Source organism: Balaenoptera physalus, assembly GCF_965194825.1.
Source record: "Balaenoptera physalus genome assembly, chromosome: X".
NCBI lineage: Eukaryota > Metazoa > Chordata > Mammalia > Artiodactyla > Balaenopteridae > Balaenoptera > Balaenoptera physalus.
Window position 1 is genome coordinate 122,199,950 of NC_138903.1, and position 22,289 is coordinate 122,222,238.

At 42.1% G+C, this 22,289-nt stretch overlaps 1 protein-coding gene across 1 annotated transcript in view; it reads left to right on the plus strand.

The window, feature by feature from the left end:
- Nucleotides 1-18,308, plus strand: part of LOC309652748 (uncharacterized protein) — a gene marked incomplete at its 5' end in the record, with an annotated part of 44,247 nt that extends 25,939 nt beyond the window's left edge. The window contains one exon of the mRNA XM_082446760.1: nt 6,252-18,308. Coding sequence (XP_082302886.1) covers nt 6,252-6,495 — 244 coding nt within the window. The 3' untranslated portion in view covers nt 6,496-18,308. The remainder of the gene's footprint in view (nt 1-6,251) is intronic.
- Nucleotides 18,309-22,289: the final 3,981 nt, after the last annotated feature.

Genomic DNA, 22,289 nt, shown 5'->3' on the forward strand with positions numbered 1-22,289 from the left:
GTATTCGAGAGGCTCAGCAAGATGAATAAAAACTCCACAGCAAGTGCGTTATGTCAAGAATCAATGAAAAAGAAAACAATCTAGATTTGTCATCTAGGAATTGTGGCAAATCTCTGATTCTAGTGATACTCACGATGATATAAGAGATTTACAAGGGGAAACAAAATTAAAAGTTTTCATGAAATGAGAAGAATAAGAGAACCAAAACCATGTTTCCTCCCTCGTCCCTACACTTATACTAAGACTTAAGTGTGTCTTGAGGCCTCTGAAGCAGGGCCAGCTTCATGGGCTTGTGACTTGTACAGCCTCGTAGGGCCCTGTGCTTAGAAGGGCTCCATGCTTGGCTTAATGCTCTGCTATCATGGTCTTGAAATTCTTAATACTTTTTTTAAAAGGAGGTCCCACATTTTTATTTTGCACTGGGTCCCACAAATTATGTAGCCGATCCTGTTCAAAAGGAGACACTTGCCAGAGAATAATGAACTGAAATTGCAAAATTAAATTAGAAGCATTGTTTTTCTAATGTTGTGCACCGAATTCTTTCTGTCAGTACTCATAAATGTAGTATTCATAAGCTACTATTGTTGTTAGGAGTAACAGTTGTAGAAGTACATTGCAGGAGTGGTAGTATCACTCAACAGTACTTTGTATTGACTCCCCCATTTATTCATATGACCTGGGGCATCTTCTGTGTCTCTGTTTTCTCATCTGTAAAATGACAGCGACATTACACCCATCCTCCTTAAACCCAGATAAGGCTAATTGTTAGAATCAGATTGAAATGCCCATGGAAGCACTTGTGATCTGTGAAGGTTGAAACAGATATAAAAGATCATTTATTCTCCTCCCCAGCATGGAGTCTGGGCGGCACCCATCTGCCCGGGGCCCTGGGCGCCTGAGTTGGGCTCAGCAGTGAGGCTGCTCTGGCCCATGGCTGTAGAGCAGATATCCCAGGGGGCTCTAGAGCCAGAAAATCAATGCATCTGCAATTTCAAGAGCCTGGCCAGCGCATCTCACTGCTGTCAAAAGGGCTGTATCAAGGCTCCTTGGATGGAAATCGCTGCTATTTGGACAGGACTAGAGGGCTGAGAAGAGAGGAGAGGAAGTGCAGCCAGGAAAGATCCTCTGAGCCCCTGGGACCTAGTCTCAAGGGCTTTTTCTAGGGCACACGTGGTACATCCGGGGTTGGGGAGGGCACAGCCATGGGTGCCAGCCACTTCAGACTGCCACAGGAGTTTTTTTTTTATATATAATTAGATGAGAGCAACAGATTTTACTGTATTTTACTTAAAAATGTTTTAAATTGAAGTATAGTTTATTTACAATATCATGTAAGTTTCAGGTTATAGCACAGCGATTCAGTTATATATATTCTTTTTCAGATTCTTTTCCCTTATAGGTTATTACAAAATATTGAGTAGAGTTCCCTGTGCTATACAGTAGGTCCATGTTCATTATCTATTTCATATGTAGTAGTGTGTATATGTTAGTCCCAGCCTCCTAATTTATCCCAATAAGAGCTTTCTTATTGCTTAGAATGGAATTGTATTGAGTTACCATTATCTGAGTTAGAAAAGGATACTTTCGTTTCCATTGTGTGAAGGAGCTCATTTTCCTGGATGTAAAGGGGGAAAATGGCATAATGGAGGCCTCAAGGAAGCCAGGAAATACCATATGGCTTTTAAATATGCAAGAATGCCTGTCAGTGACTTTGCGGTACATCCTGAGAGTCTTATTTAAACAACTGCAGGGTGTTGCTATAATGCAATGGACAGAGGGGAAAGTAGCACTCCAAATGAGGTCACAGAAAATGCCATTTGAAATATCCTGGCAATATCCCCTGTCACCGATGGAGTATGATGATAGACAGTTTGCCTTATTTCACAAATCAGAGATAGCCCAAGACTTTGTATCTTGCGTGTGGCAAAAGCGAGGATAGGGTTGTAGCTTTGCAGGAATGAGTGTCCAAGAGAAGGCTGTTTATCCCTTGCCTAAGATGATACAGTGCGTTTGGTCACATGTTTCTACCGGGAAACAGGAGGGTTACTGTGTTGTGTCACCATGCAAGGGGTGAAATGGCCAGGATATATTTGCATTATTTTGATGTTTTTGCACCAGAGTTTGCACTCTAGGTTCAGTCTGCAGCAAAGGCTGTGGATCTGGTAAACCAACAGCAAACAGCCAACAGCTGGTCTATGATTGGTCCAGATCTGAGACTTCCTGCTGCCTAGCAACTTGGCTTGGGGAAGATGCGTGACAGCCTACATCAGGACTGGAGACAGGGGATAAGGATGCTGATTGGGCAGCTGCATTTGTGCTAAAGATCTTGCTACTGACCATGTGCGTTTTGAGAGGCTTTCATCACAAGGGAGCCTGTAAAGGGAAGTCGGCTGTTGCATGCAGAGGTCTGGGTGCAGACACAAATATGCCTGTATGTGAGAGGATGAGGCGTGGGGAGGGTACTGTGGGGGGCTTCGTGAACTGGATGGAAGGGGGCTGTCTGTGCAGGTGCCTGTACCTGACTTAGGTCAAGCCCCGCTCAGGTTGGAATCAGAGCTTTTTTGAGCTGTCTACAGCACTGCCAGAAATCCCTACTGTGTGTTCCCACACCAGTCAACAGAGGCCATACCTGTTGGTGAACGCAGGTTGGGAGCTCAGCAACGACCTCATTTATAATATAGGAAGATTTCCAGCACTTTTCTTAGGACAACAGTTGAGACTGAGGACCAGAGAAAAGAAGATGATAATATAGTTAGTTGCAAAGAACGCTTCAAGGCCACTTAGTGCAATCCCTATATCTCAATTTTGAAATCTCCAATAAATGGTTTCTCCTATCTCTGCTTGAACAGCTCTCGGAATGGGGAATTCAGTGTTTCCTGAGGCAGCCCATTCAGCCTCTCGCACCATCTTCATTAGTTCTGCCTCGTACTGGACTGAGGAGCCACACTCTGATCTCTGGGGCAAGTCACCTCCTGCTGACACATGGAGCTTTTAATCACTGAAGACATTTAACTCTTCTCTTTGCCTAGCTTAGTCTCTGTCTGCCAATCCCCACTGCCCATGTTGCCCTTTTTTTCCTCCTCTTGATAGTCCAGGCCTCCAGGATCCCAAAGCTTTGGACAGTATTCCTGGTGCGATTGGACCACTTGTTCCTTAAGCTGAATGTCATTCCTCTATTTATGGTCAGATTGCAGTCTTGACTCACCCAGAGTTTCCAGACAGTCTAAACGCAGCTGAAAGATGCCCTAAACCTACTTCACTAAGAACAACAGGGATAGCCAATGCGTATTTCACTCACTGAAAATTAGGAACAAAAATGGAGGGTAGAAAGTTATCTTCTGTTGAGAGCTGTAGTATCTATTTTTTTCTACATATCCTTAGTTTCTCTACGTATCATTTCATATGGACTCTGGGAGCCCGAGAAAATATGGAAAAGTGAACCTTAAATGGGATCGAGGAATTGTAGTCATCACCTGCACTGTTCACAGTGAAGTGGGAGTGAGCTGGAAACTTCCTTTCTCTCTTCACGTCTCCCTCCCCCACCACAGTCTCAGGAACGAACAACACCACCTGCAAGGAGACGAAAAGAGGACTTGGTCACTTAAAAATATAGCAATCTGAGTTTTTTCTTCCTCTAGATTTTAGCTAATAAGTTTGTTCACTGCATGGGCTGAAAAATGTGACATATTCCATATAGAACTGACTAAATAATAATCCCTAGTAGAAAGTAAAGAAGATGTGGTGTGGTGGATTCATGCTTCAAGTAATTGAACGAGAGCAGGATACAGTGTGATATTACTTTTATGAGAATGTTCACATTCCTGGTGGTTTTATATAACCAGCACACATCACAGTGATTACTCACTTAAAATTATGTAATGCACACTCCATGCAAGGGTTAAATTCAAAATTATGACAAGAGGGGTGATAGCTATAAATGTAATTACGGAGATAGTAGAACAGACTATTTGGTGTTGGGAATGTTCTGCAAAGAAGAGCCATGTGGGTGTAAACTTTGCTTGCATTGTACCATGTTCATGATTAAGTATTCTGATGCCCCCCACCCTTGGCATTTACTACATTTATTGCTCTGTCTGCCCCTCTTCTTGGGGCTGGAGTTCCTACAGTTTCAAATCTGGTTCCTTGCCTTTGCACTACCTTTAGTGTTCTGAAGAAGACAGCATGTAAGCTTCAAATGCAAAACTGAATTGATTTTCAAAACAAAAGGTAAATACATTTTCCTTGCATTTCCTTTTATAAAAAATTTTTATTGGAGTATAGTTGCTTTACAATGTGTTAGTTTCTACTGTACAGCAAAGTGAATCAGCTATACAAATGCATATATCCCCTCTTTTTCGGATTTCCTTCCCATTTAGGTCACCACAGAGCATGGAGTAGAGTTCCCTGTGCTATACAGTAGGTTCTCATTAGTTATCTATTCTATATATAGCATCAGTATAAATAAATTTTCCTTGCATTTCCAAAACTGTCCACCATAAATGTATAGGAGTTTTCTTAGTAGGAAAAATAAGAAATGCAATAAAAAAGGTTTATTTAGGTAGAGGGTGGGATGAACTGGGTTTTATGTTTTTTCAAAGCTTGGAACTCTGGACCACAGTCATCGTGAGCATGTTAAGCCTGGTGTCCTGACTTGGATCTTTGTTCCCTCTCAGCCACCAGTGGGAAGGGATGCCTGTGTGCAGCTGCCTTCACTAAGAGCAGAACTTGGCCATGGGCAGTAAAATTCCTCTGGTGCCCTGGCCCATTTGGCCATATCCCATCCCTGCCCTGGACTCTGCTCTCCCTCTCACGGGCCAACAGTCTGTTAATAAGGAGCAGAGCGTATGACGGATGACAACGCCTTATGCACTTAAAGGCACCTCATGCTCCTTTACGGGTAAAGAACTGAGATAAGAAGAGTGTAAAGTATTAACCTCCACTCCAGAAGGAACCATCTCACTTTTCATTTTAATGAAACTTTATTAAAGTTATGAGCTTAACATTTAATTTAAATAATCAGGAAACTGCTTCTTGGGTAGATGAAGTGAAACCATGAGGCAGCAAAGGTATTTCATTGAGTTTCAGTTAATGGCAGCCAGTGGACACTTGATCTGGGAGTGGTACAGATCTCTTCCTCTGCATATTCAATCTCTTTCTCTTCCCTCAACCCAATCAATTAAAGGTCAGTTCTCTGTTGTAATTTTACCCAGCTTATTCAGACAATAAACATATTATTATGGAATGCCAGATAATTACAGTTTACCCCATTCATATTTACTGGCCACAATCATGTTGCACAGTGTCGGGAGGGGGAAATTTCCTCCTTATCCTTCCTGAGTTCTTTTGGCCGGTCTAATAATTAAATTGACATAAGACAGATTAACAGGAGAAAAAAAAGAGTGATTGAAGGAGGAAGAGAAGTCATATCTGTGCATAACTACTTGGAAAGTATTTTAAGTTTTGCCACTTAAAAACATGACTATTTATAGAGGACTGTTTAATCTATGAAATACACTGTGAGTCCAAAGTGAGATGCATGTGATATAAAATAAGACCTGAAAATCTCAACTGGTTTGCTCGTGGGCAGAATAAGTTTTGAAGAGGCTCCAATTTCTTGCCATGGCTGGATGAACAATTTGCTGAGGTGGAGTTTCAGGGGAAACAAGAAGATTAGCTTTGTATGTGATGCAGAGTATTAAGGGCTTTCTAAAGAGATTAAATCAAAACCTTATTACAGTCCACTAATGCTTTATTAATATAGCAGACATTTTTTTTGCTTTTCAAGTTTTTCATTTAAACTTGTGTTTGTGAATATTATTAAATTTCTTGGGATTAAGGACTTTGAAAGCCCCTAGTTTGTAAAGCTCTATTATTCAGTGCTCTGCAGGAGCTCAGAAAGCCCTCTGCACATTTAACCTCAGAGTCCTCATTATTACACGGGGGCTTAAGAAAGACGGAGGAGCTGAAACAGCTTTGGGAGAGAGAGGAACTTAGCCCAGGGAAGAGAGATGTTTGCCATTGTTCCTTCACCTATGCCATATCATCCTCTCACCCCGCTCCCTGATTCCTGAGTGATGATTATTCTAGGGACAGGGCATTCGATTTAGCCCCAGTGGAGAACTTTGGCTCAGCTTCTTTAATGGGCTTGCAGGAGTTCCTGACTTGGAAGCATAGGATCGCCTCGCTCTGGCTCCTCTCAGTTCTTTACGCTTTTCTCCCTCTCTCCCTTCGTGTGCCATACCTTTGCCTAGAATGTTCCTCTCCCTCAATTTGCCTGTTCAAACTCATCCCATCCTTCAAGGCTCATCTCAAACGCTTCGCTATCGTCCCTTCCACCACCAGCAAGAAACAAAATCTTCAGTGATCTCTGGTATTCCCAGCTCTGCTCTCTCAGTGGCAAAACCTAAAAATTTTATCAACTCCAAGGTCAAGAGAAGGAGGTGGAGAGAGGGAGGCCCTAGACTTTCCTGTGGGGAAAGGCTTCTCTGTTCCTAACATCAACAGTCCTGCACTGTGTTTATTGCTCTAACTGCCGGGCACGGTCATTTGCTTGTATCTTCCCAATAAGGCTCATGAACACTGCCAGATTAACTGGGCTCTGCGAAAGCCCCATGATGAAGATTCTCTTGCTTCTTCTGGGCAAATGGTTAATGTCTTGTAAATATATATTTGATTGGGAAGGCCGTCTTTCACATTTTTGGTGAAAATTCACACCCAACTCCTTCGGGGTAATGCAAAATTGGACAAGCAAGAATGCATTACTTTTCTGGGTAAATGGGGATTTTCTCACCACTGTGTAATTAAAGCAGAATAAACTAAGACTGTAGCTTTCATCCTTATGCCCTGATTTCAAGTGTTGGAGTTTATCAAAGCTGCCTGTCTCTTCTCCCCCTGTCATGTCCGTGTCCCTTTCTCACCCAGATCTAGTCAAAATGATCTAAACGCAAACTATATGGATAGAAAGATGTAAAAAGATGCATCTCCCATAGTGTTGCATATGCATACCTCTGAACACTTAGTTTTGGGGGATCTATTTCAGCTGTTTGTATGTTCTTTTCTCAGGCATCTAAGCATCCTGAGGGTAGAAGTTCTATGTCCTTTACTTCTGTGTCCCTTGCAGGGAGTGCTCAGTCAATGACTGAATGCACAAAGGACAGAATCAGTGTGTAAGTGTCAGTTTGTATCTGAGTGTTGGCTATTTGCACAGTTATGTGGTGTAACAGTGACAAGCCATAGAGAAGCCAACGATGAGTGAGGCAGACCTGTCTCCAGGTTAACCCCAACACAAACCACTGGGGAGAATAATTAAAGGAACAAATGGGACCCAGACACATCGACCCACAGCTCTCTCTAGTACACAACTGCAAATTAGGGAGGTGCATGTTGAAGAGTGTTTTTTGTTTTTTTTTTTTGGAAAGAGTTTTTCATTACCACACACTTCTGAATATCAGGCAGGTTGCCATTAGTATTTAAGTGACCTTGACTGACTCTTGTTTCCTTACAAAACAGATGAGAGACTGTAACCAACCAGTGGCCTTTAACGCCTCAGACACCCTTTTGTTTAACACAAGTCTGTTAATGAGGCTTCTGATTGCTCCTTCCAGGTGTGTGGATTGTTCCAGAAATCAATCACTCTATTCAACTGGGAACCTCCTGAGTTAATTTGGCCCTTTGACCACCTCATTTGTTGCCTGTGTGTTGAAATTGCAGTTAAGGAGGCATCAAATAAGCTGGCCCAAGCCTGCTACACTAATAAAAAACTCCAACCAAGTGAAAATTCGGTATTTTAATTTTTAACATAACATGAAAAGCTTCTGATGAGTTTCTTTGTTTTATTCAGCACTAGAGAAAACGCTTTTTTGCTAATCCAAAAGAGGGAGAGCTAGGACAGACACCACCTTTTCAACTACTGATCTCTTTCAGGATAGTGAGAAGAGCCTAAAATTCCAGAAAATTTCAGCACAAATTCTTTGTGCTGCCGTAAATTATCAGTACAATCTGGTATAAGCCTTCCACCTTTGGGCCTCAATCACTTTGTTAATAGATAAAGGAGTTGGACCAAATATCTACAGACCCTTCCAGCAATTCTGTGAAACACCTTTTATTACTATATATGATGCCATTCTGGAGTGGTAGCCAATAGGGACGTAAAAACCATCCTCATTTGGGGTGTATCCCTTTGAACATATTCCCATGGTAGAAGAGTGCCTTTGCTCCTAGATTCGTGCTGTCCAGTACAGAATATATGCTGTACATGTAAAATACACACCGAACTTCCAAGACTTAGTTCCGAAAAAATTATAAAGTATTTCATTATTTTGTTATATTGATTACATGTTGAAATGATAATATTTTGGATATATTTGGTTATATAAAATATGTTATAAAATTAATTTACCTGTTACTTTTCACTTTTATCCATGTGTTATCTGAAAATTTTAAAATTATATCCATGACCCATATTATATTTGTATTGGATAGTCCTGGTCTAGAGAGTTACTCCTACTGCATGTGAAATGAGTTCCAGTTACTTAGAAACCTCCCAAGGTTGAAACCATCTAAACCTGTGGTCTCAGTCCTGGAAGCACTTTAGAATCACATGGGGAATCTTTTTTTTAATTGAATTGAATTGAATTTACATTTTACTATTAAAATTTATTATGTGGGGAATCTTTTAAAAATACTTAATTCTCTCCTCCCTATGATTTTGATTCACCTAATACAACTCATAGTGATCTTTCTTCTGCGCTCTGAGTTTCTTCCATAAGGTCATAGATGGTGTGATCATAATGAAATAAGACTCTGTTACATGAAGACTCTGTTACATGAATGCCAGAAACATGTATAACCCCAGGTTGGACAGCTGCTGGATCAAAGGTGGATGCAACACTCAAACAGGCTAAGTTCAGACCCTGAACTAGTTCTCAAGAGTGAAAGGACCTTCTCCTTAGCTCTTCAGTTGTTAAAATTAAGCAAAGAGACAGGAAACACTAACTTGAATTGATTCTGTCTTACTGCTACTTCTGAAAATCAGCTTACTGCATTCCAACTGGCCTCCCAGGGAGACACTTAGTATTACTTGGTCTGTTTTCAGAGAGGAAAATGGGGCTCAAGGAGTTTGACTATCTCTTTGGTTAAGAGAATTCCTTCTGCCAAATTTGTGTTACTTTGTTTTGCTTTTGTTTTAGTGGAGGGATTTTTTGGAGGGGACTCTTAAGGGGTCTAAGGAAGGGAACATACAAAAGGTGGCTTGATTGGAACTGGGCCGTCCTCTAGCATGGAGCAAGCAGCCATCGAGTTCATGTTGATTCCTAGTAGCACAGGCTGCATTTTCTAGCTGGACCCTCAAATTTTGGGAGTCACCTTCTCTGAGGTCTGCCATCCCCATATGCTCACTAAACCCACAGTTACTTGTGGCTGGGCCCTATCAGGGTAAGAAGGAAGCTACTCCTCTCATCTCCTGAGAGTCTTCTTAATTCGCAGGGCTGCCAGTGCCTGCCCAGTCTCTATGGATGACCAAGGTTGGAGACCTGGTAATGAATTCGAAATAGGTTGGCAAAATAACTAAAAACCCTAGGCTTTTAAATCAGATCCTACTGAATTGTATCTTGGGATCCTGGGAAGTCAGAGCGCTTCCTGACTCTAGGGGTGCTTGAAAAAGAGGTGCTGAATTACTGTGATCATGAATGGCCAAATTTGGTGCCACCTACAGTGGTGGTAATGTCTTGCCAAGGCAGTGGCGAGTTAATAAGGGAAAAGTTCCAGTAAATAATCCTATGTGTCCACAGTGCTCTCAGGCTTTACCAATCTTCTGCCTAGGATTTTTGATTAAATACCACTTCCCTGAGTGAAAGATTAAGTAAAAGGTGTCATGTTGTCTGAGTTATTATGGGGTAGCTCTGCCACTTACTAGCTATGTGACATTGGGCAAGTAACTTCTCTAAGCTCCACTTGTAAACTAGGAATCATAGTAGGACCTACTTCATACCTTTGTCAGGATGTGATGAGTTACTCTACATATCTCCAGCACCTTGCACAGTGATGTGCCCAGAATAGCAGCTGAGGAAAGGTTTGTGGAATGAATGAATTAATGAATATTAATATGGCAGTGAAATTGCCCACTTTTTGGATCAATCCAAAAGTGCCGGGGTGTTATTGGGAGTGAATTGCTAAAAGCTAATTAGTTTCTCTACCAAATATTTAGACTCAGTGTGTCTTCATTCCCCTAGCATTTTCATAAAAGAGATACTAGACATAGATGGAGAGCTAAAGATATCATCTTTTGCCAATGGCTTTGAGTCTCACAGTGGCCAGAGTACACATTTTACTTTACAGAGATATTTTAGGGGATCAAATTGTTCTCAAATATGAAAAATGATAAATACAGCTAATTTATAGCCCGATGTAAGTGAATTCTACTAAGTAAGGAGCTATTAAAATGGACAAGCGAGAGTTAGAATGGTAATTAGTAACTGTATATTATTGAAACATGTACCTTTAAGTGCCTGAAGAAAAAATAATTCTCTGAACTGCTTATATAACCTCTCCTCACTAAAAATAGAACAAACGAGGAACAAGTACCCAACTTTTTCTTTTTGAGAACAGCCATAAGAGGATAGTGATGTTAGCTCAAGAAAGAGATATTACAGAGCCATGGATTTAGATTTTTTTTAATATTAAGGTGAAGTTTGAAAAGATAACATCATGCTTTTTTTTTCTTCTGAAAGTCCATCTTTATACTCTAGTCATAACCCAAATCACATTTGAATGAAACTTCAGAAAGGATGAAATTGGAAACCTCTTGTATTAAGAGATAGTTGTGGCTACAGTGAATAAAAGTGATGTGCTTTGAAGTCAGGTCAAGCGTAGAGAGAGTCAACCCTGGCATACTCCAATGGAATTCCAGTTTTAAAGCCAGATCACCTCCATGACTTCATTGTATTTTTTCTTAATCCATGGATCATTTTCTCTTGGAATCTCCATCACAGGAGCTCTATGGAATGGGAAAGGGGGCAGAGAATAATAGAACTCCTTACACGTGCAGAGACAAAGCGAGAAAGCAAAAAAGAGGTGCAACAAGTGTAAGGGAGGCTGAATATATAGCCAGCCCAGCAGGTACTACAGTGAGCTGGGTTGCAAAGTCATTTGGGGCTTTACCCTAGCCCATATGCCTGGGCAAACATCAGGAAATGTGCATTTACAATGCCATTACTTTATTTTCAATTTCGTTAACAGCTTTTTTAAATCACCATATTTTATAGCAATTAACTATAATTACAAATCTTAAAAACATTTTTATGGGAAATTATACGCCTAATTATCGTTCCTTCATTTTCATTTAATTCTAAAAGAAATTAACTCTGCCGTTTTGACAAGTGCTTAGTGTTTTCAAAACTGTGAATACTCTATTACTTAAATTTGTTGTTATACATTTTCACAAACTTTTCCCCAGTCTGAAACTGTGTATAATACCTTAAAGTAAGTCCCCTGTCTGCATGCTGGTCGCATACTACTCTCACGTCTGTGATTGCTTGGAAGGGGCTGTCACCACTGCTGCAGAAAAATGACCCACCCAATTAGTCAGTGGCAGACCAGAGGAGAATTGGGCTCCATATTTTCCGATGGTGGTTGTTTGGCCATTTGGCAGCTGGCCGCCAAGTGAATTTTGATCCATTGGAACATCTGGATTGCCACGATTGGCTTTCTGTCTTCAGGCTACTTAAACTGTAAGTTTGGGGGAGATAAAAAAAAATTTAAAAATACTACTCTGTAACTTAACATGTTTAGGCTAACTACAGTAAGATATTTGATAGGCATTGACAATAGGGTGGCTTAATCGAAGACATACTGAGCACTGGGACTTAGATGTGTTGAATGAATCTCTGAAATTCAATGAACTGGCCCAGATAGCATCTGAAATGCTAGGGAAAAACCCGAGCGAACTTTCTGGCCAACCCAATAATATACACTTTTAAATTTATTACTTTTCTTATAGTACTAGGTGCTAAGATAAATTTTTAGTAATGTGAAAGGAATTCTAGGTTTGGGATACAGTTGCACTGGCAAATGAATGCACAGTTCTTTTTCTAGAACATGTGCAGCTACTGTATGAACCTGAAACTAATTTTTTCCTTATAAGCTTTTATCACATTGTCTTATTCTCTTGGAGAGTGGTGATGTTTGTTCTCCTAATTTCTCCAGTGGCAAAGCAAAGAATAATGAATTGCCTCTAATGTCAGTACTGACAATGATAAGTGACGGCCGCTTGTTTGTATCAGTGTCCGTGACAGGTCCTATAGAGCTCACAGCCCTTCCATCACACACAGCTCACCTCAGCCTGGATGGCTAATTCCCACCCAGCTCAGCCTTCTTTCATTTATTCTTTGGGGCCTATGAGCCCATCATTAAGGGGCTACATTCATTGTGATGAATCATTCATTGAAAAAATATTTATTGAGCCCATTTACTGAACCAGGAATTCTGCCAGGTGATGGAACCATAGAGATGTCTAAGACATAGCCCAACCTTAAGGTGCTTATAGTCTAACAAGGAGCTAAGACTTGTCTATGGATAACTCTAACACAAGGTAAGAGACAAAAATGTCACAAGGAAGAACGAGAAGCTATTGGAGTTCAGAGAAGGGAGTGATTACTTCTAGTTGGAGGAAATCAGGAAAGGCTTCACTCATTCATTCATTCATTCAAAAAGCAAATGAGCAAGAGGCTATGCTAGGCTGAGGATACAAAGACAAAAAAAAAAAAAAAAAACCACCCTCTGCCCTCAAGGAGTTTACCTCCTAGGGAAATGCAGATAGATACCCAAACTATGACAGCACTCTGGGGTAAGGTTGTTACAGACAATTAAGGTAAGAACAAAGTGATGAGGGAGCTTAGGAGTTAATATCATTGGGGAAGCTGCGGAAGAAGTCATGGTTGCAGTAGAGTTTGAGCTGGGTTTTCTTTACTGAGTTTATAGTCTAGTGGATGTGACTGCCATGCACATAAATAGTTCTAGTACCATGTAAAAGGTGCTAAGTGCCTAAGAGAAATTTAGACAAAGGGTTATGAGGGAGGATTCAGGGGTGGATGCGTTTACTTCCAGCAGGGGCCTTAGGTATTGGGTTGGCCAAAAAGTTTTTTTGGGTTTTCCATACGATTTTACACAAAAACCTGAACGAATTTTTGGCCAACCCAATATTTACCAAGGGACAAAATTGGAGCTGGGCCTTACAGGATGAATAGAAGTTCAACAGGGAAAGGGCTGATGGAGGGGATAGTACAGAAGGGACAGCATAAGTAGAGGCATGGCCTGTTCCTGTTAATGAAGCCCAATCCAGCCTCTGTACCCTGATACCGAATTAAATCTCAGAGACAGAATTTTGGGTGAAGTAGAAAAAAATATCTTTATCGCTTTGCCAGGCAAAGGGGGCCACAGTAGGCTAATGCCCTCAAAACTGTGTGACCCAACCTGGAGGGGTAGTGAGAAGTTTTATAGTAATGGTTCAAAGAGGGTGTGATCAGCTCGTGGACTTTCTTCTGATTGGTTGGTGGTGAGGTAAGTGGGCATCAGCATCATCAACCTTCTGGTTCCAACCGGTCTGGGGTCTACGTGCTGGTGGGCAGCACAACGTTAATTTGGTGCCCTTTAACATGTGTTTCGGCCTCTTGTATTTCTTTAAGTTAGTGGTTAGAGGTATAAGCTTGATCAGACTAAGTTAATTTCTCCCACCTGGTGGGGGCTTCAGTATCTGCACAACAGCTCAAAGATATTGTTATGTGTATCCCTTGAGGGGGAACCAGGACCCTGCCCCAAGGCTAAGCTATTGTTTCTTGACTGCTCCCCTCTTGTCTCCGCATCCCCTCCCTTCCCTAATTAGCAACTGTTTGAACCTGCCCCTTGGAACTCGAGGAAGGTCTTGGAGGCTGAATGAAGCCTATTTCCTGTAATCAAGAAATGGGGGACACAGAAAGGTGTTTGTGCCCAGGAGCCCCACAGGGTCCTGCTTGGTATCAGTAAGTCCCCTGAAGTGGCTGGAGTGGACTAGGCTGGGCGGTGGCACAGTGCGAGGAAAACATAAGATGCAGCCAGATCATGGAAGGTAGTGGATGCCAAGCTAGGTCGTTGGACTTCATTGAGTAGGCAGTGTGTCTTTTCTTCTTCTGACTGTGCTTTCGGATTGAGGCAATATTCATTAAAAGCTAGGGTTCTGGAATCAGACTGCTTGCATTCAAATATTGCCCCACCATTTATATTCAAGTTCACTAGTGAATTTGACCAAGTCTCTTAGCCTCTCTAGGCCTTGATTTTAACATCTGTAAAATGGGGGTGACAACAGACTGTATCCCACAGGTACAACCCATGAGGATTGATTTAGTTCATGTATATGAAGCTCCTAGGACAGTGCCTAGCAAAAGGGAACACTATATGTGTCAGTTGTTGGTGGCAGTAGTCGTAGCAGTAACAATAATAGTTGTGATGCAAATAAGTAGCAACTTTAGGGAATTTTTGTGCTGTGAACTTATAGGGACAACTTAGGATGACCTGACTTACTTAAGAAAACTGGTAGTGAATCTCAGGGGCTATTTAAAAATGATCAGTACTATCCTCTTTGCATAACTGTTGAGGTACACCTGAGTTGAGCCATGTAATAGCCACACACATAACCAAGCTTCAGCAGCTAGAAATGGCTCAACCAGAATGTTGGCTGCCAAGACAGTGGGGACAACCAATAAAACAGGTCCAAGATCGTGTCCAAGTTAGAGATTCAGGAAGCTCCTACATATATGATACAAATCACATCAGCAAAGCTTGCAAACAGTAGGGATAATCTGTGGTGAATTTAAGACTGTGCTGAAAGTCTAGCAGTAAAAGAACTTAATTCCCATGTCCCAGGTACCTTAGTTTTCATACCCGTAGCTCAAGCTAAAATTTTAATATGAAGTGCGGCTGTTTTCAAGTGCAGTCTGCCCTCCTATCCGCGGTTTCCGCGTCCGCAGATTCAACCAATTGAATGCACAAATTCAATCTGTGGTTGGCTGAATTCGCGGGTGCGGAACCGGCGGATACGGAGGGCCGACTGTACTACACCATTTTATGTAAGGGATCTTGAGCATCTGCGGATTTTGCTATCTGCGAGGGGTGAGGTGGGGCTCTGGAACCAACCCCCCCCGCAGATACCGAGGGATGACTGTAATTCTAAAGTGTTCCCACTGGGGGCGTGTTCACAAGAAACAGGCATAGCCTGAGAACAATGATCTGCAAAGCTGTGGAAACTGTTCTTTCTCATTTGACCCTCTGGGCATTTTTGGACACACTCAACAAGTACGGCTGTGTTTAGCAGGTGGCCCGTGATTGAGTATGTTCCCATCGTGTGTCCGACTGTAGAGTCAGCAGATGGATTTCATCGTAAACATGACTCTTTCTTATGGGTTGCCCTAACCTTTGGTTCACTTAATCTGGTTCTTGGTCATCACTAAGCACACAGACTGCTGTTACAAGACAGTGGCACCTTAATAAGCACTGGAAGAGACCACAAATCTCCTTTTTCAAATGAGCTTTAGCGCAGCAAGCTCAAAGGTCCCTTTGCAGATTCACAACAAGCCCCCGGAAGTTCCTGAGACACAGAGCAATTAAAATGGATCTCTTTTTGAGACCTCTATGTCTTACACTCTTAAAGTTCTGTGCAAACATCATTTTGTAGGCCTAAAAGTAAGGGAGTCATATTGCATTGGAAAAATGGTTATTATATGTCTTAATCGAAAAGAATTTAAAGGTGGCTGGTGGCAGGTATTCTGCCAGTAATCAAACAGCCCTCCAAGGATTAAGCTTTAAGCGTCTTCTGCCCAATTTATGCACCTTCCATCAGAAAATGGATCTTAACTCATATCCTGTTTTTGATAAACATTAATTAAACATTTACCTAGAAAAAATTGTGATGGCCTCCTTAGAATTTTTTTTCTTGAGAGGGGATATTTTAGATGGCTCATGTTTGTTTAAAAAGACTATCCATGGAAGTTTCCTAAAATAACTGTATTTGTGGCAAATAGAAGCTTTCAAAAGCATTCATAAAGTAGGGCTAGAAATGTAGAAATGAGGGAACCTAAGTTCAGAGGGCTTCGGCGAACAGAACACTTGGGTTTCAGCCCACCGGTATGACCCTGAATAAATAAGCTAATGTTCAGACTCAGTTTCCTCATCTGAAAAACAGGGCAAAGAAGATCTGCTTATAACACTGCGTTGTCCTGAGGGAGGATTAATTAAAATACTGTACGGGGAAGTGCTTTGTAAATGGCAAACTACCATTCAAATGTAAAGAATTACTATTATAATCATCACCGTCCAAGGTCCTACAGCTTAAAGCTAGCTAGTCAGTTTACCTAAATTAATAATAATACACTCACATCTTTCCCCATTAGGTGGCAGGCGAACCACTTTGATCAACTGCTGTGCAAGTTAGGGATATAAAAACCACAGAGATACTGTGGTTTGTGAGGCGGTGCAGCAGTGGACAAAGGGTGAATTAGAAATTGTGAAAAGCAGAGATGGCCTGTATTGTTACAAATCTCATTCAAACGCCATTGATTTTCAATTTACCAACATTTTGTATCTATGAAAACATGGTCTTTTTCTTTTGACTGTTAGAAAAAGGACAGCTAAGCAAATATTTTTTGCAAATGAGGAAAATGTTTAGTCCACTCAGAGTTATAGCTGACTGAGTTAGCAATTATTTGTAACAGCACTTTACAGGTAATGGTTTCCTCCATATCAGAGGTTGACAAACTTCTGTAAAGGCCCAGATAGTAAATATTTCTGGCTTTGCAGGTTGATTAGTCTCTGTTGCAATGACTCAAGTTTGCTTTTATAGCCTGAAAACAGCCTGAGACAGTAAGAAAATGAGTGGGTGTGGTCGAATTACAATAAAACTTTAATTATGGATACTGAAATTTGAAATTGATATAACTTTCACTGGCCACAGAATATTATTCTTCTTTTGATTCTTTTCTACCATTGAAAAATGTGAAATACATTCTTAGCTCAAAAACCACGCAAGAAATGGCTGCAGGCCTGATTTGGCCCCCAGGGAGTAGTTTGTAGATGCCTGCATTAACACCCTTAACTACCCGATTTGACAATCTCCTCAATTAATATAAATAAGCTTTTTACTGCTTTCCTAATAAATATTTCAAAGTGACCATTCTTTTTTGTGTATAAATTATTAAGAATCCTTGTGATATTTTTTGCCTACCTCTCCATGTAGACTTGCGTCGTTTGTTGGACTATAAACAAAAGAATTCAAGCAGTCATTGCATTGTTCTTAGAGTTGCCAGAAAAAAACAGGGCACCCTGTTATATTTAAATTTCAGTTAAACAACGAAGAGTTTTTAAAGTATAAGTGTGTCCCACATATTGCATAGGACATACTTGCATTAAAAAATATTTGTTTATCTGAGATTCAATTTGAACTGGGCGACCTGTGTTTTTATTTGCTAAATCTGGCATTGGTTCTTGTACTTATGGACTTTATTACTCATTGACTAAGGCCTGAAAAATAACCAAAGATCTGAAGACAGGCCTTCGGAAGCAAAATATGTCTTTTGCGCTTTGGGGGAAATGTACACCTTAACACATTAAAACAACTGTGTGGCGTAAACAGCCGTTTTTGACATCCGTTTTTCCCGATGTATTTGTTTAGCATTCTTAGCTGCCAGTCTCACTTGGACAAGACATTTTAATTGCTTTGTAAGAAACCCAACCCACAGGCACTTGCAGAGAGCTTCAGAGAAATTCGAGGTCTTATAAAGGAGTTGAGTGGAAACAACAAATCCAGTCCCCCCCAGGCTGGTGTTCTAAGGGGCTAGGCTTACTTTAGGACAATTCCCCCCAGAAACCCTTCCCTTCTCTAAACTTTTTTTCATATCTCTTGATGGCGATTTCAAGGGTGCACAGGCAGCGATTGGTAGGGCTTGCTTTGACGGGTTTCTTTGTGTGCGTACTTGTAGGATGCACTACTAGTACTAAATGTTGACACATATTTCATTTGCTCGATGACTTTTCACGAAAGACATCGAAAGCTACATCCTACCCAAATCTGATGCTCGGTCCTGCTTTAAGGTTTGCCGCCCGCCCAAGCGACTGTTACCGCTATGGAATTACAGACCCTCGCGGAGTCTCTAATCACTTTGGCCTTGACCGAGTTAATCAAGTGCCTCTCGGCTGCAGCTGCTGGGACCGAGTGGGGCGCGGGGTTGGGCGGGTCGAGGGTGTAACTGAGGAAGTGTCCTGACACACAGCGAGCAGGTCGGAAGTAACAGCAAACGGTCCTCCCATCCCTGCGGAGGATGAGCCGGCCCTGAGCCGAGGGAGTGGGCCTCCGGTTTGGGCAGTTCTCTCCCGAGAGCAGCCGGTGGATAAAGGCTGCGCCGAAGGGCACTGCTTCAGAGCAGGCACCCTGCCCAGACGAGATGCATCCTCCCCACGGGGAGCAGAGCGGGCCTTGGGGGTTAGGAGGAGATCTTGGGGGTCTGGAGCAGCCAGAACAAGGTAAGCCGACGTCCTTTCGGTATTCTCCTTTAACCAAGCTGGTTTCCCTTGGGGGCTGCCACAAATTACCCGAGCGAGCGGAGCATCGTCGGCTCCCAGCCAGCCAGCCGGAGCCCTCCTCTTCGGCCGCCTCCTCCTCATCCTGCGGCAGCCCAAACTTCGGCTCCCAGGAGCCTCCTCCGGGTTGCCTTTTCCCTGTCTCTAGCTGAACGATCACACCCATCACCAGGGGATTTGAGTGAGGCACAAAATTTAAGGGGGCAACGAGACACTCAGTAATGAAGATAAAAGTTTTAATGCACTACCTTTAAAATTCAAAGTTAAATGCAAAAAATTCCAAGATGAACAAAATATGAAAATATCACATAAAGACATGATCCGACCCTGACTTGGGCCTCACCCTAATCCCCGGCTTTGCAAATCAACTCTAAAGTGATTCCCTCCTCTCTCGTCCCGAGTCCAGGACCTCTGTGGTACTTATTTATTTGATCTTCCGTTGCAATGAGTTGGGTTTTATTGTGTATGTGCCTCCTTGGCTCCGGGGAAGGGACTGCTGCTTCCCCGCCCCGGCTTTGCTCACGGAGGCGGCGGGGACGCTGTGGCGCTTGGAGGAGATGGAAGGTGAGCGCTTACATAATCGCCCCAGGTTGCAAAGCTCTGCATTGGAACCGCCGAAAAAACCCCACGGAAGTAAGGCACAAAAGGAACCGGTGATCCCTTAATTAGGGCTTAGGAACCCATTCAGAACTGGGTTGAATATAAATACCTTAAAGGACCCACAAGTAGCAGGGAAGGGCTTTTGAAATGGTTTTGCAGAAAGAAGGATGCCTCTGAACTTGGCGACGCCTCGTTCCACGCTGGCCTGTCATGAGCATTTCCTGGTATTGCAATTCAGTCTGAAATTGCAATGATAAAAACACCTTTAATAAGGATCACACTCCATAATTTACAGCGCGTCTCCCCCTATCTTACCTCAGACACTCTGCTAGGCCAGACACTCTGCTAGGCGCTGGCTAAAAGCGCCTTCTAATCGTCACTATCCCCTGGAACCATTTTTATGCTGATCTTGTATTGTTCGCTGTCCTTAAGGTTAAGAGAGGGGACAAACGGCGCATCTAGCCCGGGTTTTGGAGATGGCCTGGTTATATTCCAGATTGGGACGAGGCCGGCCACTAGGTCCATGATTGCCAGATTCCTTAAAGGGTTCCTTAACTAAAAGCTTTCTTTTGTCTTACGCAGGCCAGTGAAAATGAGGTAAAGAGGACGAGCAAATGGAGGAGGAGATCAGGAAACTATTGTTTAAATTTATGTGCCTTTTCTTAAAAAAAAAAAAAATCTTTGGAAGCTTTGGGTGTGGCTAGTCCTCCAAAAGATCAGGAAAAAAGGTGAAATTTGTTGGAGCACTTGCCGGATTCCTGCCCTGCTAAGACGAGTTTGCTTACCTTGAGGAGATATTAACTCAAAATTCTGCTTAACATAAAAGGAGAAAAAATTGGGGAAGTGTGGACATTGTGGGCCTTGTCAGGCAGAGCGCACGGCAGACCCCTGAGCTGTTGCATGCCTTCTCTCCCCGGCTTTAACTGTTCCTCTCTGTAGCCAGCGGAGGGCACTATTGCTACATAGAATCCATTTTGACTTCTGGGGAGGCGGGGTGGGGGAGGAAGAATTTTAAGAGCTGTAAAGAATGCTTGGATCCAGTAAGAAATATGCATGATTTTCCATGTAATTTTAACGGGGAAAATAGATTATTATTAACTTATTGATGTCTATTTGATTAATGACCCATTGAACCAGAAAAGGGAAGTGAAGATGTTTCATACCTGTCTTTGTTATCAAGGATTAAAATAGCAAGAACATAATAGCTAAGTGATAATAAATATCAGCATGATATCCCTAAATTATTTAGGACACAACTAGTTAGGACTTTTTCTCCTAGGAATGTGTGTGCTGAGACCTAGTAACAGGGAAGAATAGGTCTGATTTAAACACCTGCTTTTTTATTCACTGCAAACATAAACCCTTTCATTAATATTGGGACGGTTAAACGCAACTCCATCTCACCAAAGAAATCTGGCATCGGAGGCCCTCCATGATATGCCTCAACAGACTTTTCCAATTTTATTTTTGACTCTCCACTTCAGCCACCCTCTGTTTCAGGCTCATCTAATCAAACCCCCATACTTCCCTAGCAGTTCCTGCCTCTGCCTTTGCCGCCCTCACCTCCCACTCAACTTGCCCCTTCACGCACTGGAAATCCTACCCATCTTCAAGGTCCAATTCAAATGCTGACCCTTTTGTGAGTGTTACATGTAGCTCTTACTCTCTCTAGTGGAAGCATTTATGCAATAAAATGAGGACCTCTTCTGTTCCAGATACTGTCGAGGCATTCACAAATGCTGAAAACACAGGGAAACAGATGGCGCTACAGGGAAATGTCATAAATGCTGTAATCAGAGTAAGCATGGGAGGGAGGCTCTGAGAGCTTCGATCAGTGCTTCGAGACGGCCAGAGGGAGGAGGGAAAGCGTCCTGCAAGAGGTGGTACTTGAACTAGCGTTAAAGGTTAAGGAAATCTGGATGATTGAAATAGCCCCTTAACTGGCTGACTTGTAGATTACAGTGGAGGAAGGGACGAGGTAGTGAAAGATAGGACTGGGAAAGTAGGCAGGTGCCATCGTACAGAGGGAGTTGGACTTTATTTAGTAAGCCATGGGGACTTCTTTCATGGGAGTGATTTAAAGTGGAGGAAGTACTGGATCAGACCCTATTTAGAAAGGTTGCTCTGGAGGCAATGTCATTGACAGGGTTGAATGGCAGGCAGACTTAGGAATTTACACCACTCTTCAGATGGAATGAGAAGGGCCTGTATCTAAGTAGGAGTGGACATGGGAATTCCCGGGCGGTCCGGTGTTAGGACTTGGCGCTTTCACTGCGGTGGCCCGGGTTCAATCCCTGGTTGGGGAACTAGATCCTGCAAGCCGCACTGTGCAGCCGGAAAAAAAAAAGGAATGGACAGAAAGGGGCAGATTAGGCCCCCATAACACATTGTTTGCAACTCTTTTGTAATGTGTGGCTTTCTACCTTATATTGTGTTCTATTTATCTTCCCTAGGAGACTAAGTTCCTTGAGATCAAGTTTTTAAAATTCATTTCTTTATTCCTCATATCACATGGCCTTGTACATGATAAGCTCTTTGTCAGTATAAGTTGACCGAGGAGAAGGAATGAATGGCTGAAATTTTTGATCATGAGGATCTACTTTTGAAGTGCTCTATTATTGCCCTTTGGTCTCAAAAGTCAGTTGGATGACATCTTTGTTTAACATATTAGTAAATTCATTGTGGGTAGTTTATAAATTTTGAAAAAATAAGATTTCTCATGGAAACCTCACCATTGGTTACCATTTATGGGTACATACTTTAGAATGTTAAATGATTCTGACGGTCTGTACTTTTTGAGCTCGTGACTTGAGTGTGTGTGTGTTTTAAGATTTTTGAAGGAGGAGGATGATAGCTCTGCACAGCTTTTATAAAAGCAAACTCCTTAAGACCAAATGTCCTTTCATAACAAAAGCTGCAGTGAACTCAATCTTGTTTATCCATACAAATCCTCACAGGGTGTGGCATTTTAAAAAATTCTTTGTTCTTGGTTAAAATGCTGACAGAAAAACATCCTGAGATCCTTCTGCCCTTTTGGGCACTTGAGCAGGGTGAGCCCCAGCTCATGACTACAGAGCTCAACCAGCCAGGCT